Here is a 19125-nt window from a genome sequence, read left to right as displayed (position 1 = left end):
CAATCTTTGCCCTTCACTGCCTGTTCCCTGCTGTTCCTTCAACCTCACACTTGGAGGTAGAGCACAAAGACAACTAGCTCCAGCATCTATCTCTAAGAGTAGAATATCTGGAGAGGTCAAATGTTTTCACCCTCCCTGCTCTGTATGTTTTAGTTGCTTCCTCCCCCTCAGCCTTCTCTTTCTTCTTGCACTTGGTGGGTTCCTGGAAGAGTTCTCGCTTCCAGTCCCGAGATCCCTCAGTGGTTATGAGACCAGCCTTGGGAGTTAATAATTACATGGAGCAACGAGTTAATGTGTTGCCTTGCGAAGCTAAGGATAGTTTTCCCGCCTCCCTGATGCTTCTTGGAGGTAGCAAAGGTTAGGGACACGGTGTCGCAAAAGAGGAGACAGGCAGGACTTTCGGCCTCAGGGCAAAAGGGAGGCTTCCGCTTTCCATGCCCCTCCTATTGACCTGTTATTTGTTCCCAGAGGCCTGCATGGATCCTGGAGGTGTAGTGGAACAACTGACCCACACCTGTGGATGACATGGACTCCTGTGAGTGGCTCTACTGTAAGATACTCTCCCTCAGTCACTGCATTACATCACCAGCTGTGCTTCGCCATGGATGCAGGGACCACCGTGTACAGTCTATGTGCTTTTGATTACCCATCTGAGACTAAAGCGAGGGAAGGGACAGCAGAGACCTGGAATGCCGGTACTCTCATGCGTGAATGTCCTGTCAGGGCGTCGCAGGATGGAGAAGGGCCCTCGGCCATAGGAAGGTAGGAAGAAGTTGGTTAAGACCTAAGATGTAAGGGTCTTGAACTGCATCAGGGAAGAGCATGGTGCTTTGGCTTGGTCTGAGGTGGAGCTGAGGGGTGAAAAAGGGTAAGGGCCTGATGGTCAGCATTCACTGCAGGGGCTGGGACAGTGCGTGAGGAAGGTAAAGGTCATGCATTGATAGTCTAGCTTCTCAAAATCTTAATCCTAGCGCCTCCTTTTTCAGTATTCCTGACAGACAGCTGGCACTGTAACTCAGCTGCTTTATCTCCGTTTTCTGTATGTTATTGCATTTTTAAATTCCAGACTTTCCCACTGAGAGGATGAAGTCCTTTTCAGTGGTGAGAGGGATGTACTGGAGATGGGGAAATGGGGGCAGGCAATGGGGAAAGAAGTTGCAGTTATTGGTGCCAATTTAAATCCCAGCCATACACTGTTATGACCCCCAGCTGGGCTGCTTGGCGTTCTGCTCGTCCAAAACTGCTTCTCCTGTTCCAACAACAGAATAAAGGGCATCTCAGCTCCTGCGGATCTCAGCTCTAGGGGCAAGTCCTTTTGTTAAGTCCAGCAGTGCAAACCCCAAGCCTTCAGACATTATGAATCAGGACCCCTCAAATCAGAAGATTGGCTTAAAATCATGCAACTCTTTTTTAAAGAGAAAAATAAACTTCCTTTCCTTTCCATTCTGTTTCATTTTGCCTTCTTGTCTCCAAGCTCTTGGTGTGCATTAACTTCACCTTCTTAAGCTTTTCTTTGCAATCATGGGGGTTAGAAACTTGATTCTCACCTTTTTTTTTTCAGTTGAATTCCCCTGCAGTCACTTGGTTCCAACCACTGGAGCTTTTTGAGAAACAGCCACTCTCACAAGTCTTGCATTAGACTGATAGAATTGACCACCATGCCTGCCTTCCCCTGAGAAATCGATGTGCTGGCCTCTAGCTCCACACGTCTGTTTCCATATGCTTATTTGCAGGGTTTGGAAAACGGTCTTGTGACTCAGCATTGGGCAAAGATTCAGGAGAGCTGAGATAAATTCCTGGCTGTACCACAGTCTCTGTGTGTGATCTTGAGTACATCATGAAATCTTTGTGCCTCAGTTCCCCATTTCTAAAACAAGGATGCTTGCAAGCTTTCCTTTTTCAGCAGGATGCTGCTTACTCTGCGTGCGGGCTTAACAAAACAGGTCCTGATCTCAGTGGTGTCTTACCAGAGGGCATTTGAATTGCACTAACAACAACCACAACATACAAGCAAGATCCCCATAGTACCAAGGCACTGAGTACTTGTGATAAAACTACCATAAACCAAATGGAGTCTCCCCCACAAAGGTTAAATACAACATGGGCTTCACAGACATCCGGGAGCCTAAACCACACGGCAACTTGAATGCAAACAATGTGATTCCAACTTTGCTGCGCTGTGTCTCAGCCCATTATAACTCTGGGGCAGAACCCGACCTTTAGGTACATTGCACCCACCACCTGCTTCTGGGTGGGTGCTGGTGGGGCCCGCCCCAAGCAGTGGGAGTTGACCCCTCTAGAATATGGACGCTGGCCAAGCTGGCCATGTACTTGATCAGAAAGGAGGGTGTGGCCGGCATGAATGGCTCATGCCTGCTGAGCTTGGGAGGACATGGTGACCACACGCAGGCGGTGGCACCAGTGGCAGTGGTGGGGGTGTGGCGGCAGCGATTGGGGAGTTCCCGCAGGTGGCCGCACTGATGTTGGTGGCCAAGGTGGGCCGAGTGGGGGCCACCCGCAGGCTGCTGCAGCAGTGTTGGTGGGGGGGAGGAGTGGCGAGCACTGACTGGCAGTCGGCAACCACCGGCAGCGTCAGCGGCAAGGGCGGGGGTGGCGCCGAGCAGCGACTGCTGGCAGGCGCCACTGGCACTGTGGGTGGCATCCGGTCTCAGGGGCACCCCCTACACATCGCCAGTGCTGGCCAGGTGGGTCTGCAGGGCCACTTTTCTCTCCTTGCTCCATTCCCATCTCCAAGCTGGGCAGCGTCTGCTGGCTCCTTGGCACTGCCCGTGGCGTGCTGCACTCCGCGTCCCCGCTTGGCACGCTTCTTTCTGAACCTCTGTCAGGCACTCCTCCCCTGCCTGTTCGGTTTTTTTTCATTCTTTGTCCCATGGATTCTGCTGTCCCCTTTTCCTGTGGCCACCTGCCCAAGGGAGGCTGGTGAGCGACTTGCTGGGCTGGGTCCCTGCTTCCTAGTCAAGGCAGACATGGGGCGCCTAAGGCTTCCCCTGCCCTGGCGAAGGTAGGAGCCCCCTGACATCCTCAGGCGGGGGCGGGGGGGTCTTTACAGTGCTGACAGGCCCTTGGGAGCCTGCCACCTCTCTCCCCTGCTGCATGCGCGCGCGGGCCCCGACTCGGAGCCCTCTGCTGGGAGGGGCAAGGACACCAGCCGGGGCACCCTGAGGAGCCGGCGGAGGCCGGGAGGGAGGAGCGGGGCATTGCATCCTGCAAGCGGAGCCTCCCCGAGGTCACGTGACCCGTTCCCCATCTCCCGGGCGGAGCCGGCGCCGGAGCGGGCCGGGCTGCAGCCCCGCGCCTCAGAGCCGCGCCGCGGAGCCAGCATGTGGCAAGGGTAGGTCTGCAAGGCGTCCCCCCTGCTGTGGGCGGAAACGTTCCTTTGCCCTCCCTGTCCCTGGTCTGGGAGGCTGCGGGAGGGCACCGGGGTGCGCTCCGCTCCACCGCACCCCGCGCAAACCCTTCCTCGCCCCCCACCCCCCGAGCACCATGCCCCTGGGGACAGCAGCTGGCAGAGCCGGGGCGCGAGGTCCTCTGCATTTCCTCGCTGCTCCCTGTGCCCGGCTCGCCTTGGCTTCCCGGAGAAGTTGGGGAGGCTCCGGACCGCGACGTCTTCGCTGGGATGGTGTAGGCGGGGGTGGTGCTGCCTGGAGCAGGGACTAGATGACCTTGTGAGGTGTCTTTCAGCCCAACTTTCCTGTGGCCCCCTTCTCGTTTCCCCCTTTGCTGTCTCCCCCCTCCAAGGCTAGAAGGGGCCGGAGTTTGGGCAAGCAGTAGCTGGCACTTTGCTGTGGCTCTGAGGAGAAAGCCCAGGGGCTCCTGGCAGATCCTGCGGGATTCCCACCCTGCGAGGTCTGTCTGGTACCAGTCCTGGGGACTTGGCTCGCTCTAATGTTGGCCTTGAGCGCTTGTGCGCAGACAGGACATGCTCCACGCCGGTGCTCCCCAATGGCTGGGGACAGACCTGCTGGTGTTTTGGATGGGGGAGAGGCTGGTTGTGTTTTTCCATCAGGATGGGCTGCTTTTTGGGAAGAAAGGAGGTGTCTTAATGCCTTCAGCTTCTTGTCCTTGGCTTTGAGCCCAGGGCCATGCTTTCTGCCTTATCTCCCCTAGCCCCTGTGTGTATGTATGTAAAGAGATGGATGAGTGGTGGCAGAGACCTTTGTCTGAGGAAGGTGTCTGTTTTCCCCTGGCATTTGAGCTGTCCGGGACTAAAGCAGAGGTCTGGTCCAAGCAGCTGAGGTGGGAACAGGGAGTGACCTGCGGTTGGTTTCTGCAGTATGCCCAAAGTTTCCAGAACGTCGCATCCAGGAGGCTGCATTTTTTTCCAGAGGTAACTGATATTATTGGCTACGTCTTTGAGGAGCAGCCCGCTTCTGTCAAATGAGGTATGCAGTAGAGAGCAGGCGAAGGGGAGAGACACTGTCTGAGCTGTTCCTTCTTGTTGTGCTTTGAGACCATGTTTGTTCATCAGAGGTTTGTTCTCCTTCAGAAACCTCTCCTTAGCTGAAGGATGGGGCTGTATGAGAGGCAGGAACAGGGGAAAATGTAAAGCAGGAGCCCAGGACTATGAGGAAGCCACTTGCTCAAACAGAAGAAAGGGAGGAAGAAAAAAGACAGGTAAACCAGTGGAACAGAAAAACAGAGGGAAAGATCAGAGAGTGTTAAGAGCACAGAAACAGACTGAAGATGAAGGGACCCCAAAGTGTTAATGGCAGTGAAAAAAGGTGGGAGCCTGGGGATCAAGCTCGTCCTTAGAATTTTAGGTCTGGATCCTGCTGAAGTCAGTGACAGCATTTTTTGCTTACTTCTGTGGGAGCAGGATGGAGCACCTAAAGAGGAAATTGTTTCCTGATATGAAAATTGCCTCTCTCAGAAAATGTGTGATTCACAGAGGCATTGCATTTCTCCTCTTGTGGTGAGATGGGGCAGCTGGCATGCATTACAGGCACCTTGAAAATAAAAAAATGGGAAAATATGCAGCTTCCAAGCATAATGAAACCATGCTGTTGCTAAGATGGGGGGGCTGCACAAGTACCTCTCTTTAAGGTTATCCCAGCATTTCCATTCTAAACGTTGGTTTTGAGTTATTAACGCTTTTCACCCATTTCCTCTGTAGCTAGACTAGAAGAAGCCCAGATTTTCAAGCCTTGATCTCCTCTAAGGACAGCTTGTGTGAATGCATGTGCGCATGTGCACATATAGCTAAATCAATAAAGAACTGGACTAAGGCAGTGTGTCGTAACAAAGAGCCAATAGATATATTTGTGTAACACATCGTTCATCTGAAAATGCTAAGTATTACCTAACCAACATCAAATATGAGAATGCCCTAGATTACTTCTCAGCTGATGAGTGTCTATACAGCCAAATACAAGACTGCTGCATACTGTGTTCCAGCATAGTAAAGAAGGAGCTGTGTTGTTGCGGCAGGGCAGAAGCCTTTGGGCACTGTGCTAGTGCGTGCCTTGGCCTGACAGGTGGGAGAGGTGCACATCTGAAGGTAGATGTGGGATGGCAGTTGTCAGCAGAGCAATGAGTTGGCTAGGGCTGCACTGTACTCTCGGGTTTGTACATCAAATCTTGACTCCAGTATTTTTCCATCTCTGCACATGTGGGTCCCAGGCCTGTCCATGGCAAGAGATCAGAATATCAAGAGGCGGGATCCGCTGTGTAGATTCAGTTGCAGAGTTTAGCCTGGAGAGACCCCTAGGCAGTTCGTACAGGAAATAGCCATGTCAGATCAACTCCACAGGAAACGATTGGGGCCTGCTGGCAAAAGTGCAGATCCTGCACATTTTTTTTTTCCTTTTCTACACAATTCAACAAAAAAGTTTCTAGCTAGCACTTCCCATGCTGACAAGCCTCTGAAACAAACCACATCCTCCTGAAAAACATGGGCCCCCTCTGCACCAGCAATTGCAAAAGAGAGTGAGCCTGCATCACCTGCCTGGCCTCAGTAAGGTGTTGCTTTCAAAGCCAGAGCAGGACAGTGGAGATAGTCTTGTCTGTGCCTGATGGGCTGTATAGTTTAAGATCCCATCTATACTGCATCAGTGCTAGGGTACTCTTTTGAGCAAGGCAGTCCTATGATAGGGGAATGCACTGATTCATCCTACAGTGAAGTCACAGTAGCTGCAGTTTAGGTGGGATTTAAAATGTCCTCTGCGACACCAATTTGTACAAAGTGGGCTCTCTTCTTCCTTATTCCCTGGCATACCCCTGCTTTCCAGGCTAGGTAGGAGTAAGTTTCTTCCTATTATTTTTCATTCTCAGTACATTGGTAACGAGGTGTCTACCCCCCAACACAGAGAAAAGGATCACGGCTCCTTTTCACCAGTACGGATTGTGTGATTTGGGAAGAGGTGCTACACAGCCGCAAGGTTGGCACCTTATTCCCACACCATCAGCACTTCTCCGACCGGTGGGCATGGGGATGGAAGTCTGAGTCTAGAGCTTTGCTACCTGATGGTGATATTCCATCACTGCATTGCTGCTTCAGTGTTATGACTATTTGTTAAAGGGTAAGGGAGGCAGGTAGAGCTTGAGGCTGAGAATCACAAAGCCTGGACTCTTTTTTATTTTTTTAACTTTGTTAAAGCAATTTGATATCTTCTACACTATATGGCCACAAAGCAGGCTTGCTAGTGCTTTATGTGGCAGCAGGTTAACTGTTGGAGAATGGACTCTGCTTTGGGGCTCCTGGTGTTTGTGCCCTGACTTTGCCACTCACTGGGAGGAAGCCTGTTACCTACTTTGTGTTTCAGCCTCCCTATCTCTCAAATGAGATCCCTCCCACACAGGGATGCTATTGGGGCTTTTTAGTTAGTGTTAGGAAGAAACTCTTACAACTGCCAGAGGAAGTATTTAAAGCGAGTCAGCAGTTGTAGCACTTATTGTGCTATTTATTTATTTATTTTCTCCTTCCTTGCTTTCCTTTTAATTAATTCTTCCCCACCTGATTTGTCTCTTCAGTAGTTTTTGCATCATCCTTTGCTTTTTATTGTTCCTCCTTTTTCATAGAGATGAAAAGTCTGACTGGGTACATCCAGAAGAGTGTGCACATGTGGTTTGTGGCGCTTCAGAGATGTCTGAAGTGCCTAAGACCACACATGGTGCACATGTACTCATTCGCTGTGCTGCTAATTTGCAGCGCAGTGCCAAAATTTGATACTGGGAGATCCCAGTGTCAAAAAAAGGTATGTGTATATAAATAAATAAAAGCGCTGTGGCACACATGGCAGCAGCCTGCACCACCAGAAACAGCCTGGCTATCCAGAGCCATGCTCTGGCTGCCGGCCATGCTCTGTGCAGCTGGATTGGCGCTGCTGCTGCCTCAGGAGGCCCCCAGAACCCAAGGTAAGGCTGCAGGTGCTGGCTCCAGCCTCCTCTACCCCACCTGGGACATTTGGTGCACACCAGAGCACACATGCAGGGTCATGCCTTGCAGCACAAAACAGTGGCACAAATATGTTCTGTTGCTATTTGTGCCTTAGCAAATGCACGCCTCTGTGTGTGTACGCTTGTCTGGATGTGCCCACTGAGTCCCAGGTAGCCCATGTCTTGGCTGGCGCAGGAGTGTCTCTGGAGGAGTCCACCTGGCCTAATATTAGGTGTCTGCAGTAATGAAAGTTTTTGGCTGATCATTTACACAACTTGAACAGCTTAATAGACCTCTTATAGTTCTCCTGTTTTAATATCGAATTCATCTTGGGTGCAAATCCACTGATATTCATTGAGGCATATCAAGGCTGGGTTTATCTCAGTTTAAATTTTCCTTTGATTAGTTTCATCTTATTCTTTCTAACGATACTTTATTAGGTCATCCTGACTAATCCTTCTACTTTCTTAGTGTTCATAACCTTCAAACACTTTCTTATCCATTTGTCAATGTTTTGGGAAGCAATGCATATTTGCTTGTGTTAAACTTCCCTCATCAATTAGTTGCAGCTAACCATTACTTCATTTCTCATGCTCTTTCCTGAGTTCTGCCTTATTTGCTGACATGATGGTAGATCTGCGGAAAAGGATGTTGCTTGGTCCCCCTAGTGATGAAGAGTAGACCTCTCACCTCTCTTAATAGTGATGCAGTTCTTCTATGTACACAGCCCCAAACTATATTGCCCAGTTTGCTGGTGCTGCATTGTGGGATTCTTGCTAATTTGGGGTTTGCAGGCCAGGGCTTCTCAGTGGAATGGCTTCTATTGACTTCAGTGGGCTTTGCATTGGTCCCTCCTTTCCTTGATGCATACAGCTGCTTTCCTAATGCCTCTTTCCTACCGAGTGTCTCTGTCTGGATTATTTTTGCTTGGGGGTATCAGGTTATGCTTTTCTAACCAGTGCTTATTCCCTTTCTTGCCTATTCTGTCCCTGCCCATACCCCTCTCCTTGGTGGTATTTTCAACATTTCCCAATTTAGCACTGTCTACACGTAAGTTAGTGAGCAGTTCCCTTCCCTTTCAGATCATCATAGTCTTCAGACCAGCCATCTTTATACCTTTTCTCCTGCCCAGCCTTCCAAGTGTTTTTTTTTTCTCTACCTCTTATCAGCCATTCATGGCAGGGGGCTGGTCTTCAAACCTGTCTGCCCAGAATTCAGCTCACTTGGTACTTGATCCAGAGTCTATTCAAGTCAGGAAGAATCTTTCCATGTACATGAGGAAGCCTTGGATCACGTCCCTGCTGCTATGCAAATAATAATTTGAGGCATCCTGACTGCCCATACTTCTTTCTCTCAGTTTTCTTCCTCAAAACAGGTCTTGTGAAAGGCACTTGGCTTCTTTGCCTTTGCTTTTAATCCATCCACTTTATCATTCTCCCTGTTTATTAATATACTGACCTATCCTCAGTCAAATACATTCTTGTAGATCCCGTCAGTGGCAGGGGAATGGGGCCTTGCATGTGTGAAAAGTCTTCTTATCCTTCTTGGCCATTTGCAGCCTCACCCAGGATGCTTATCATTGCCTCCCAAGAATTACCCAGCTAGTCATGCTGCCGTTTGGTTGCCACCCCTTTTCCACATGCAGCAGCTGTCTTCTTTTAAGAAGGGTCTCAGACCTGAGCTGGCTGCTGCTGCTTCTTTGCAGCCATCTATTGGAGTGGCAGTCATACCCTCCCCGTCTGTCTTTTGCTTCTTCCTTTTTCTACCTCTTTATTTTCTCTTGGGATCCTTTTGCTTTGCCCCCTTGCACTTGGACATTGCTCCAGATTCATCCTCTGCTAGCTCCCCATTGCCTTTTACCTCTGCTGCTCCCCTTCATGGTATACAAAGCAGCAGAACACAAGCCAAGTGTTGCAGGCTGGCGGTCTCACTCGTATCTACTTCTGATGAGGCCAAAGCCCTCACAAGGGGCTATTGACAAGTTATTGACTGACACCTGGGTTGGCTGCTTAATTGCATCTCAAGGTTAGTATGCCTCTGACAGCACTTTGTATCAGAGGCCACGTTGCCTGACAAGTGTTGGGTGGCTGTCTTCTCTGCTGAAGACCCCTCTTTTGTTTTAATCAAACATAAAATGGGCCTTACATATTCACCATCGTGTTCCTGTGGCAAAGGAGATAGGACAGCCCAGCATATACTAACTGATTGCCCTCCATATGGTCCACCAGAGGGAGCGAACAGTCTGAAAGATTGTAGTAATATTGATGGATCTGCTCTTAAATGGTTGGAGGAGTTGACTTTCTGAAGTCATACACGAGGAGGAGAAGACGACGACCCCTCTCGGATTCTAGTGGCACAGCTGTGCATATTCCTTATTCTGAATACCCACAAGGACTTTCCCCTTCCTTTTCTGCACTCATCCCCAGTTCAGGCAGTGGGGCAGACTCCTCGCTGGATGTTACCTCTGTCCCAAAACTTTTGGCAGGACTGGAGATGCCCTTCCAAATTGCCTTTGGGTTCTCCAAATCTGCATGCCTCTCCTGCGAGAGCCTTCCTGCAGCAGGTCAGGAGTTGAACTAGTCACAGCGGGATGCTTCTTTGGGAGCCTGTGGCAGTTTCCTAGCCAAGGATCTTGCAGTGCCTTGGAGAGAAATCTGGTGGTCTCTTCAGAGCGGGGCTTGCTAGGTTTCAAGGCCCTTTTTCCTGCCATGGCTGTGTTTGTCAGTCTCTGAAAGCTATCTGTTGGGAAGAAAAAGAGGGGCTTAGCTCTTCAGTGAATGAAAGTACATGGGACTGGCCAGCCTTCTAGGGAGTGTTGCGGGGAGATAGTAAATATATAGAAACACAGTCTGCCCCTTCTTGGCAGGGGTGGTTGTCGCATGTGAGGGAAGTATGGGTTTGCCATGGAAGAGGATGAGGGTTTGCTTGCCAGCTGGAAATTTCAGGCCACGTAGTAATTCCCAGCCATCCCTTGCTGGTGGGATAGCACTGTCCCTAATTTAACACCTGCTGTGTGTTTGCTTGTATCCCACACAAACCTGCTGTTGTATGCAAATGGGGCAGCGAAAGTGAGACATCAGAAATGCTAGGTTGTGGTGCTGAGGTTAGAAATGGCTCCAGGGTCCCTAGAAATGCCCCAGAGTAATGGGTTTGAGTCCTGCTGCAGTCAGCCTTGGCTGTCATGCTGCTAAATGAGACAAACTGAATTCTGCTGACTTTGCTGCATGTGTGCCAAGGGCCTTTCAGATGAGACCTGAAAAAGCAGGGCCATGACTTTGAAAAGTGACTGGGGCATTGAAGTCAAAGTGGGTAGATTTCCGTGAGTACACAAGGCCTTTTTTAAAATGTCTGAGGCTGAGCACCCAGAATTACTGCTTACTGCTCCCTGAGGGCCTGTCTATTCTGCATGGGGCAAAAAGATTTGGGGGCATTTGTCACAAGTAGGGGTGCAGCAGTAAAGATTTTCTTGGCTGGTATTGATAGCCGATTAACCAGCCACATCAGCTGATATCGATCTGGTAACTTGGGAGTTGTCAGCTGGGGGTACCTGAGAAGGCCCTAGGGGGTATGCACGGGCAGGCAGGGACGGAGCACTACCACACATCATCCCGTGCTGCCCACTCAGCTGGACTCGGACTCGGTGCTTCCTTTCACTCTAGTTGGTGCTCCGTGTTCAGCTGCTGAGGGTACAATGATCCAAAAAGGTTTAAAACCCCTGCGATAACTGGTATTTAGTAATTGTTGAACAAGCTTTAGTTCAAGTGCCCCCATTGCCGTTTCTAAGTGTGGGGACGCTGAGGCAGCAGACATGCGGTACTTCAATTAGAGCTGCTTTCGGACTCACTGTAATTAAAGTGCCATCCCGCTCTCCCCCTCCCCCCCCCCCGGACTCCCAGAGCACATGTAAAAGTGCCCCATGCCAGTTGCAGCTCTTTCCGTTCAACTTCAGCGTGAGGGCAGCTGCGTGAGCACGAGGCTGCCCAGAGCTAGGTGGCTCTGGAAGCTGCTCTAATTAAAGCACTGCCCCCCTACTTCCTGGAGTCTTCCTTCCTGCTAGAGGAAGGACCCTGCTGCACACAGTGGGGGGAGTAGCTGCTCCAGCCCGTGGGGCATGGACCCCTGGGAACTCCAGATTAAGTCAGGCTGGGCCCGACCGGGCCGGGGAGCTCAGCTCTGACCGTCCCTCCTTGCCCCAGTCACATCTATGGCTTTCAGTGCCTCTTACAGCGCCCACCCTGGCCCCAACCCACAGTCTACACCAAGACACCACAGCTCTGCTCCAGCCAAGCCCACCAGTTTGGGGATAGGGGTGTATCTGGGATCATCCTGGCTCACAGGAGGAAACCCAGGAGTTGAGGGGCCCCAGCCCTGTGGGCAAAAGGGAACCCAGGAATCCAGGGGTCCCAGCATAATTAATTATCAGAAAACAGTATCAACTACAATAGCCCAAAAAAGCCAATAATGTTAATTTTCCTTTTATTGGTGCTCATCTGATATGCAACCGATATGTCAGTGCACCTCTAGTTAGAAGAGAAAAGGATTTACCCCATAGCTAAAATTCTCTGCTCTCCATTGCTGCACTGTCATGCAGCTGCTGGGTTTGAAGTGGTCCCCAGACCCAGAGGTGACTGCAACTCGGCAGTGAGATTCCAGGAGAAATGGAATCCCCTGTGTCTGTGGTTTGTAAAGCACTTTGTAGGGTGTGGAGAGAGGTTCTTGTGTAAATATATTTTATGGTGACCATTTGCTTGACACTTGGCAAACTGAAAAAGACAACACAATGCAAACAGGGAGCATCTTAAAATTACAGGCAGTGCAGTTCAAGCAGAATATCGCATGCACACAGATATGCTGGACAAATAGCTCTTCCCAGTTCTTATTGCATGTAACTGTTTCAGGCACTGGTTAGTTCTTTTGTCTAGTAGCAGTCATAATAGTCCTTTGCACTTACAGAACCCCTTCCAGCTCAAGCCTCAGAGTATTTTGCAGGCATAAATGGGTTGATAATTCTTGCAAGGTTCCTGAGCTGGAGAAATACCATCTACAGGTTCTGTACCTTCAAACTGCAGCACCCAGGGGTGACATGATGTGTCCGAAGCCACAAGGTTTGGCAGTGATGGGTCTTGGATTAGAACCCACAGGTCCCAGCCCTGAGCTTTGCCTGCACAGCCATTCTGCCCTTCATAAGGTGATGATAAGCAGGGATCCTGGTTTTCTCTGATTTTAAAAAAAATCCCCAATTTTCAGTTTAAAAAAAATAACCCCAAATCTACATTTTTCTGTGATTAAAATGAAACACCACTAATACATGATGTAAATATGTGGATTTGGGGTTACTTTTTTTAATCTGAAAATTGGGGATTTTCCCACCAGTATATATATTGGTGGCATTTAATTTTAATCAGGAAAAAATGTGGATTTGGAGTTACTTTTTTAATCTGAAAATTGAGGATTTTTTTTAAATTGGAGAAAACCAGGATCCCTGATGAGTGTCATTTTTAGCACCGAGATCCAGCTGGGAGTTTTGTCTCAGCCCTAGGCCCTGGTGGTGGTTGTCTTGCTAATCCATGTAGCATCCCTCTTCCCCAGCTCCTAGGCTCCCTGCAGAACCTGGTTGGGCCAAGTCTGGGTGGAGAGGTTGCTGTCGCAATGAGGAGTAGGAGTTGTGTTCCGTCCTGGGACGGTTCAGCGCTCTCCTGGGATGGTTGGGAGCTGCATAACAGCAGAAATACATGGGGTGAAGTGGCAGCTGCCACCCCTCTCTACTCCCCCCGCCCCCCCTTTCCCTAATGGCTTTTGGACAGCAACCTTGTAAGGAGCTTCCTGGCCCAGCCTGCCACTGGGGACTCTGTGCAGTCTGTGTTTGAAGAGCTGAATGTGAGGAAATGGCTTGTTTAGGGCTTTCCCTTCCTAGAAGGGCCTCTGCTGGGCTTCAGAGAGGACCCAGCCAAGGGTGAGATGGGGGAAGGGAAAAAAAGAGGACCTAGTGCCTAGCATCTCCTGTGAGCCAGTCCTGTCCCTTGCATCTCCTTCCACTCCTTGGAAAGCCTCTTTCAGTGAGGGAGCAGGCATGCTGGGTTGGTGAGAGAAGGGAGCTGTGGTTGGCCTCCCCTTTCTAGTCCCAGATCTGGAGGGTGCAGGCTGGATGAGGGTTCATGCTTCAGCATCTGGAGTTGGAGACTCAGCCTCTGAGCTGTCACCCTCATACAGCTTCCTTTGGCTTGGAGCTCATGCTCTTGTGTGCTGTGAGCTGAAGCTCCCTTAATGCAGTGTCAGCCTCTTGCCGTGTGCCTGTTTAGCCCCCTGCATGGCTATACTGTGCCTGGAGAGGCAGTAAGCCGCTTATGTGTAAAAACCTTTAGTTTCCAGCTGCCTCACTCAGCCCAGCACTGTGGTGTTCTTTCGTGGGCAGGCAAGCCAGAGGAGGGCCTTGCAGTGCATGGGGCATTGGCGTGGGACACTGAGACCGTGACATGTTTCAGCTTGCCTGTAAATTTTGCTGGAGGCCAAGTCAGTTTGCAGGATTTCTGTCTTTTAAGCTGATCCTCTGCCTCTGTCTTAGTTAGCTTCACCTCCTGGTATGAAGCTTCCCTCAGCTTCTCCAAGTTACACTTGTTTGCCTGGAACATTGTTATCCCTAGTGATATGAGCAGCATCTCTTTATGTCACCTGGTATCAGAACACATGCCAGAGGGGTGTAGCAGAAATCTGTCTCACAAATGAGGCAGTGATATGCTCAGTTCCTGGTTCTGCTGTCTGTCTGTGCCCTGAATCCCTGACCTGCACAGACCATGTGCTGCCTTTCCCAGGATACTTTTCATGTTTGAATATGCTTGTGTCCTGCAGCCAGGCCCAGTTTGAGGAAGGCAGCCAGAAACAGCAAGTGGTGGGGCAATGGAAGCCGCTAGTGCCTTCCAAAGGTGGAAAGGAGCTGCTGGAGTCGAAGCCTTGTTGCCTGGATGCTGGAGGAGGGGATGAGACCCAGTTCACTGCTCAGCTCAATGTCTCCCGTCTACGCAGCTCCTCAGTGGAGATCCGGGAAAAGGGGTCTGAGTTCCTAAAGGAGGAGCTCCACAAAGCACAGAAGGTAAAGCTCTGAACTGTAAAGCTCAACCTCCCCCTGTGAGCCAAATACGGCCCACAGAGCCATGGCATCTGTGCCATGAGACTCCCCATGGATCAAGAAATATGGCAAAGGAGGAGTGATGGCAGTTAATATGGCCACTGTCTCCCATTACTGAATTTCCAAACCCCAGGGCTCATGGTGGGTCGGAGTCAGGCTATACCCCCTTCCCTCTGCTAGTGGAGTTGGAGCTGGATGGCACCCCCTTCCCCCTGCAGGGCTGGATCAACCCCCCTTCCTCCTGCATGGTGGGCTGGCACTGGGCTGCCCTTGCCCCCCTCTACATGGCTGGATGGGACCCTGCCAGGCCTACCCCAGACGCGGATCACCAGCCAGATCCAGCCCCTGGTTGAGCACCACTGCTCTGAAGATATTGGGCTTTGTGAGCCCAAGAGCGCTGGTAGAGCTGGGGCTGAGCCTGATATTCTTGGGAGACAGTGTTTGCTGTGATTTTGAGAGCTGAGAGGCTGAAGTTTCCATGCTTTTGACAGTGGAAATGTGCCTCAGATGAGTTGGTAACACATGCAGTGGAGTGATTAGGGAGGGGAGTGGAGAGCTGGAGTCTGCATGGAGGTGGCTGAAGGCTGGGATGCAACATTAAGAGGGAGAGAACTGGGTTGGAGGGGCAGCTAGGCACCTTGGGAGAGAGCAAGACCTGTGGGGAAGGTATGGGGGAATTGTGCACTGGCATGCACCTCTGTCCAGGGAACCCAAGTCCCCCTGTCTACCCCTCTGCAGGAGCTGAAGCTGAAGGATGAGGAATGTGAGAGGCTGTCAAAGGTCCGGGAGCAGCTGGAGCAGGAGCTGGAGGAGCTGACGGCCAGTCTGTTTGAGGTACTGCTAGCCTCTCTGCACCTTCCCTGACCCAGGGTCATTCTCTGTCTCCCATTGAACAGGTTCCCTCTACACCTTGGACTGCCTTGCTGGATCCTTTCCTGTGGTTCTCTTCAAATGCTGCCAGCTTGTCTTGTTACACACAGCAGGGACTGCTGGTCTCAAGGGCAGAGCCTGACAGAGGGCAGCTGCTGTGCTCCCAGTGTGGAGGGGCCAATCTGGGAAACAGTCTGTTTGCTTCCCTGCCCCTCCACTTTGCTCCAGTTGCTCCAGCAGTGGTGGCAGAACATGTCCACAGGAAGAGTATGGATCTCTGCCCCCCTCCAGTAGCTGGTGCACATATGATGCCTTTATTTGGCAGATGGTGTTGCTTCTGGCCAGGCAGGTTAGCCCTTTACTCAGTGCCCCTGGCTCAGCCCAGCCTTCTCTTCTGTTGTAACCTGTTCCCTGTTAGCACAATTTTTCCAGGCTGCCTGCATCTTTTCCAACTGCCCTAGATGCCAGTGCTGCCACCATGGTATGCCTGATGAATCATGGGAGCCATTCTGCACCCTATTGGAGACAGGGACTTTGTTCTTGTAACATGGGCACAGTGATTTTGCAGGCTAGTCAAGTCCTGGCTTCCAGCAGCAGTGGATACCTAAACGGCCAACACTGGACAATGGGGGTGAAAAGGGTTGTACTCTGTCACTGAGACATAGGCCCTGCTCCAGGGAGAGCCTAAGGATGCTCTTTTGGGGTGCATGAGGAAGGCACCATGGTTTTTACGGGGGGCAGGAAAGCTGCTGAGTGGCACTTACACATCTGGGAAGCAATGGTGAAGTGACAGGTTCAACTGCCAGTGGTATATATTTATGGGTGGAGCATGGTTCTTGGAGTCTGTCCTGCCCAGGCTGTGCTGTGCTGTGCTCTCGTAAGTGCATCACCCGGTCTGGGATGGGCAGAGTGTGACACGGTGTCTCTGCTGCAGGAAGCGCACAAGATGGTGAGAGAAGCAAACACTAAGCAGGCGGCATCGGAGAAACAGCTGAGGGAGGCGCGAGGAAAGGTGAGGATGGGGCTAATTCCAATGGTGGACCAACGGGCAGGGGCGGGAGGAGGCCATGGCTCTTCGGAGTTCTTATCATGCAATGTGACTTTAAGCATTGCTATGAGAAGCTGGGGGGGCGCAGAAATGCAAGCATTGGTCCCCGAGTGCCAGAGACCCACGGTGTGTCACTGGCTAACTTTAAGTTGGTCTTGCAGCTCCTGAATCCCTCTTTTCTGCTGCTGCCCACTGTGATCTAGTCTGGTCTGGGCACAGTGGCACCTGTTGACAGGAAGAGGACAAAAAGGCCAGAGGTCTCATGCTGTCTGATCCCCTTCTGGAACTAAGTGTTACCCTGTTCCCTGTACAGTACATGTGGAATATGAGGAGAGGGATCCTGGAAATCAGGAGTAGGCCCAGCTCCACTGTTGTTAGAAACTGGACCCAGGAGTTCACCTGCACCCACCCTCAGGCAGGACTAACTGGCAGCATTACGTCATGGCAGAGCTGGGGCCAAGCTACTGCTCAGAGGCACTGCAATGCTGGGGGGTGGGATTCCCTGGTCGAGCTGCACCAGAGGGTTGCATAGCTGTGTCTGCTGGTGGGTCCTTGTCCAGGATGGGGTGAGGGGGAAAGAGCCTCTGGGCCCTAGAACCCGGATGCAACCTGCCTGCACAGCCTGTTGGGGAGGTAGGGCAGGAAGAGCAGGCTGTGGCAATTGTCTCTGCTCCGTATAGATGCACCTCCCTGGTTTGGTGTCCTGTGGCAGTGGGCGAGCTGCTTGGATGCTTTGGAGGGATCAGGAGGAAGGCCCTAGGTTGGGCCTGGGTCTGGGTAGTGCCAGTGTCCCTTTGGGATGTGCATTCCCTGTGGCAGGTCCTGTGGTGGGTACGGGAAATGGCCTCTGTAACTTTCCTTTCTCTTCCATGGCCCAGATTGACATGCTGCAGGCAGAGGTGACGGCACTGAAGACACTGGTGATCACATCTACACCTTCCTCTCCAAATCGGGAGCTGCACCCTCAGCTCCAAAGCCCCACCAAAGCTGTTTTTCGGAAGGGCCATGGGCGGAACAAGAGCACCAGCAGTGCTGTAGGCACAGCCACTGGCCAGAGCCTGCTCTTGGAGCCAGTCAACCATGAGTACAAAGAGGTGGGTTGATACTATGGCCTTGGCCCTGTGGGTTGGTGCAGGACACTGGTATAGGGATCTTGTCAGGGGCTTTCCTTGTGGTTCTGCAGATCCTACAGGCCTGCCCCTGTCCTGTGGTTTCTTTCTTAGGGCACAAGACCCAGGCAGTTTGAGATAGTGTAGTTTGTGGTTTGGAGTCCTCCAAATCCTGCCGTGCTGTGATCTGTGGGTTTCCTGCCAAAATCTCTGAGTGGAGGAACTTCCTTTTGTGGGAGTCTCACCCCAGTCTGAGTTCTGGAAATAGTCTGTGAGTCTTTGGAGGGCCCTATGGATAAGATTCTTCACAGCTCAGACATTAGCACAAGCACCCACAGAAAGAGATGACACCTGTAATCTCTTCCTGCAGGCCAGGGTCTGGGTTCTGCCACTACTGACTCGCTACATAACCTTAGGCAAATCACTTTCCCTCTCTGTGCCTTGGTTTCCCCACCTACAGGGCAGGTATAGTTTGTCTCTGTTACAAGAGGATTGTTGCTAGAGCTGGGCAATCAAATAGAAAAAAGTAGTTTGAGCATTCTTTCAGCTGACCCCTGTTATTTTCCTCTGTTTTTAACTTCTGTGACTTTTTCCCTTGCTCTTTAAATATGGATCTGAATAAAACTTAACTGTGTCCGTTTTCTACTAATGCAGGTGTAATGGGATGTGCACATGTATCACAATGCAAGCATGTTGGCATGGCTGTCTTGTAAAGCTTTGCTGGCAGGGGAACTCAAAAGGATGTGGCAGTCTGTTTTGGCATTTGGATGGGAAGAACATAGATATTTTGGCAATGGAGGGGATGCTGGTGCTGTACCCTGATTGCCAGGAGCTGAGATAGCTGCAAGGTGGAAGGGCTTAGGCTAGGGCTGCACAATAAACTTGTTGTTTTGCCTGGAAGTGGCACCCTCACGGATGTGGTGCTGCCCCTAGTGAGTTGCTTGCTAAATCAGAAATACTGCAATTGTGTCCATGTGGTGCTGAAAGCAGGTTAATTAGCATGGGCGGCAGTGAGGAGTTGGCCCTATCCCTCAGCAGTGCTAAATAGCCTGCTTGGTGCTGTGCAGATGTGGCTACATCATTGTTGGGCTAGGAAAGTTTTCCATGCAGGTATGGCCTTGCAGAGTGCAGAAACCTTTGGCCTCTGACTCTGCCAGTAATGGCAGCCAAGCAGTGAGGCCTTTAGTTTGACCAGAGGGAGGGGGTTACATCCTTCCCACACAGGACTGAGCTGACAGCTCTGATGTTGCTGTCTATGCACGACTGCAGTGGCTTTAGGTAATATCCCTGGTAGAGGTGCAGATGTGATGTGTAGAATCCTAGAGGTTGAAAGGACCTCATCTAGTCCAACATCCTGCATGTTTCATAGTTTCATAGTTCCTAGGGTTGGAAGGGACCTGAGTAGATCATCTAGTCTGACCCCCTACCATGGCAGGAAATAATACTGGGGTCAAACGACCCCAGCAAGATGTTCATCCAACCTCCTCTTAAAAACCCCCAGGGTAGGAGCTAGCACCACTTCTCTTGGAAGTTGGTTACAGATCCTAGCCGCCCTGACCGTGAAGTAGCGCTTCCTGAT

At 51.0% G+C, this 19125-nt stretch overlaps 1 protein-coding gene across 5 annotated transcripts in view; it reads left to right on the top strand.

Annotated features, from left to right (window-relative positions):
- The first annotated feature begins 250 nt into the window (after positions 1 to 250).
- RAB3IL1 (RAB3A interacting protein like 1) overlaps positions 251 to 19125 on the top strand; it is a 31467-nt gene continuing 12592 nt past the window's right edge. Inside the window, exons 1-5 of one of the 5 annotated variants that reach the window (XM_019547174.1) lie at positions 251 to 762; positions 14243 to 14483; positions 15258 to 15353; positions 16324 to 16401; positions 17316 to 17531. In XM_019547174.1, coding sequence (XP_019402719.1) covers positions 521 to 762; positions 14243 to 14483; positions 15258 to 15353; positions 16324 to 16401; positions 17316 to 17531 — 873 coding nt within the window. In that variant the 5' untranslated portion in view covers positions 251 to 520. Of the gene's footprint in view, positions 763 to 3252; positions 3353 to 4280; positions 4349 to 14242; positions 14484 to 15257; positions 15354 to 16323; positions 16402 to 17315; positions 17532 to 19125 lie in introns of those variants that run through there. The other 4 variants (XM_019547176.1, XM_019547175.1, XM_019547178.1 and 1 more) reach the window with 4 other exon arrangements.

The sequence above is a fragment of the Crocodylus porosus genome, unplaced genomic scaffold (assembly GCF_001723895.1).
Source record: "Crocodylus porosus isolate Cpor-Errol unplaced genomic scaffold, CroPor_comp1, whole genome shotgun sequence".
NCBI lineage: Eukaryota > Metazoa > Chordata > Crocodylia > Crocodylidae > Crocodylus > Crocodylus porosus.
This window is presented reverse-complemented; position numbering and strand designations above follow the sequence as displayed.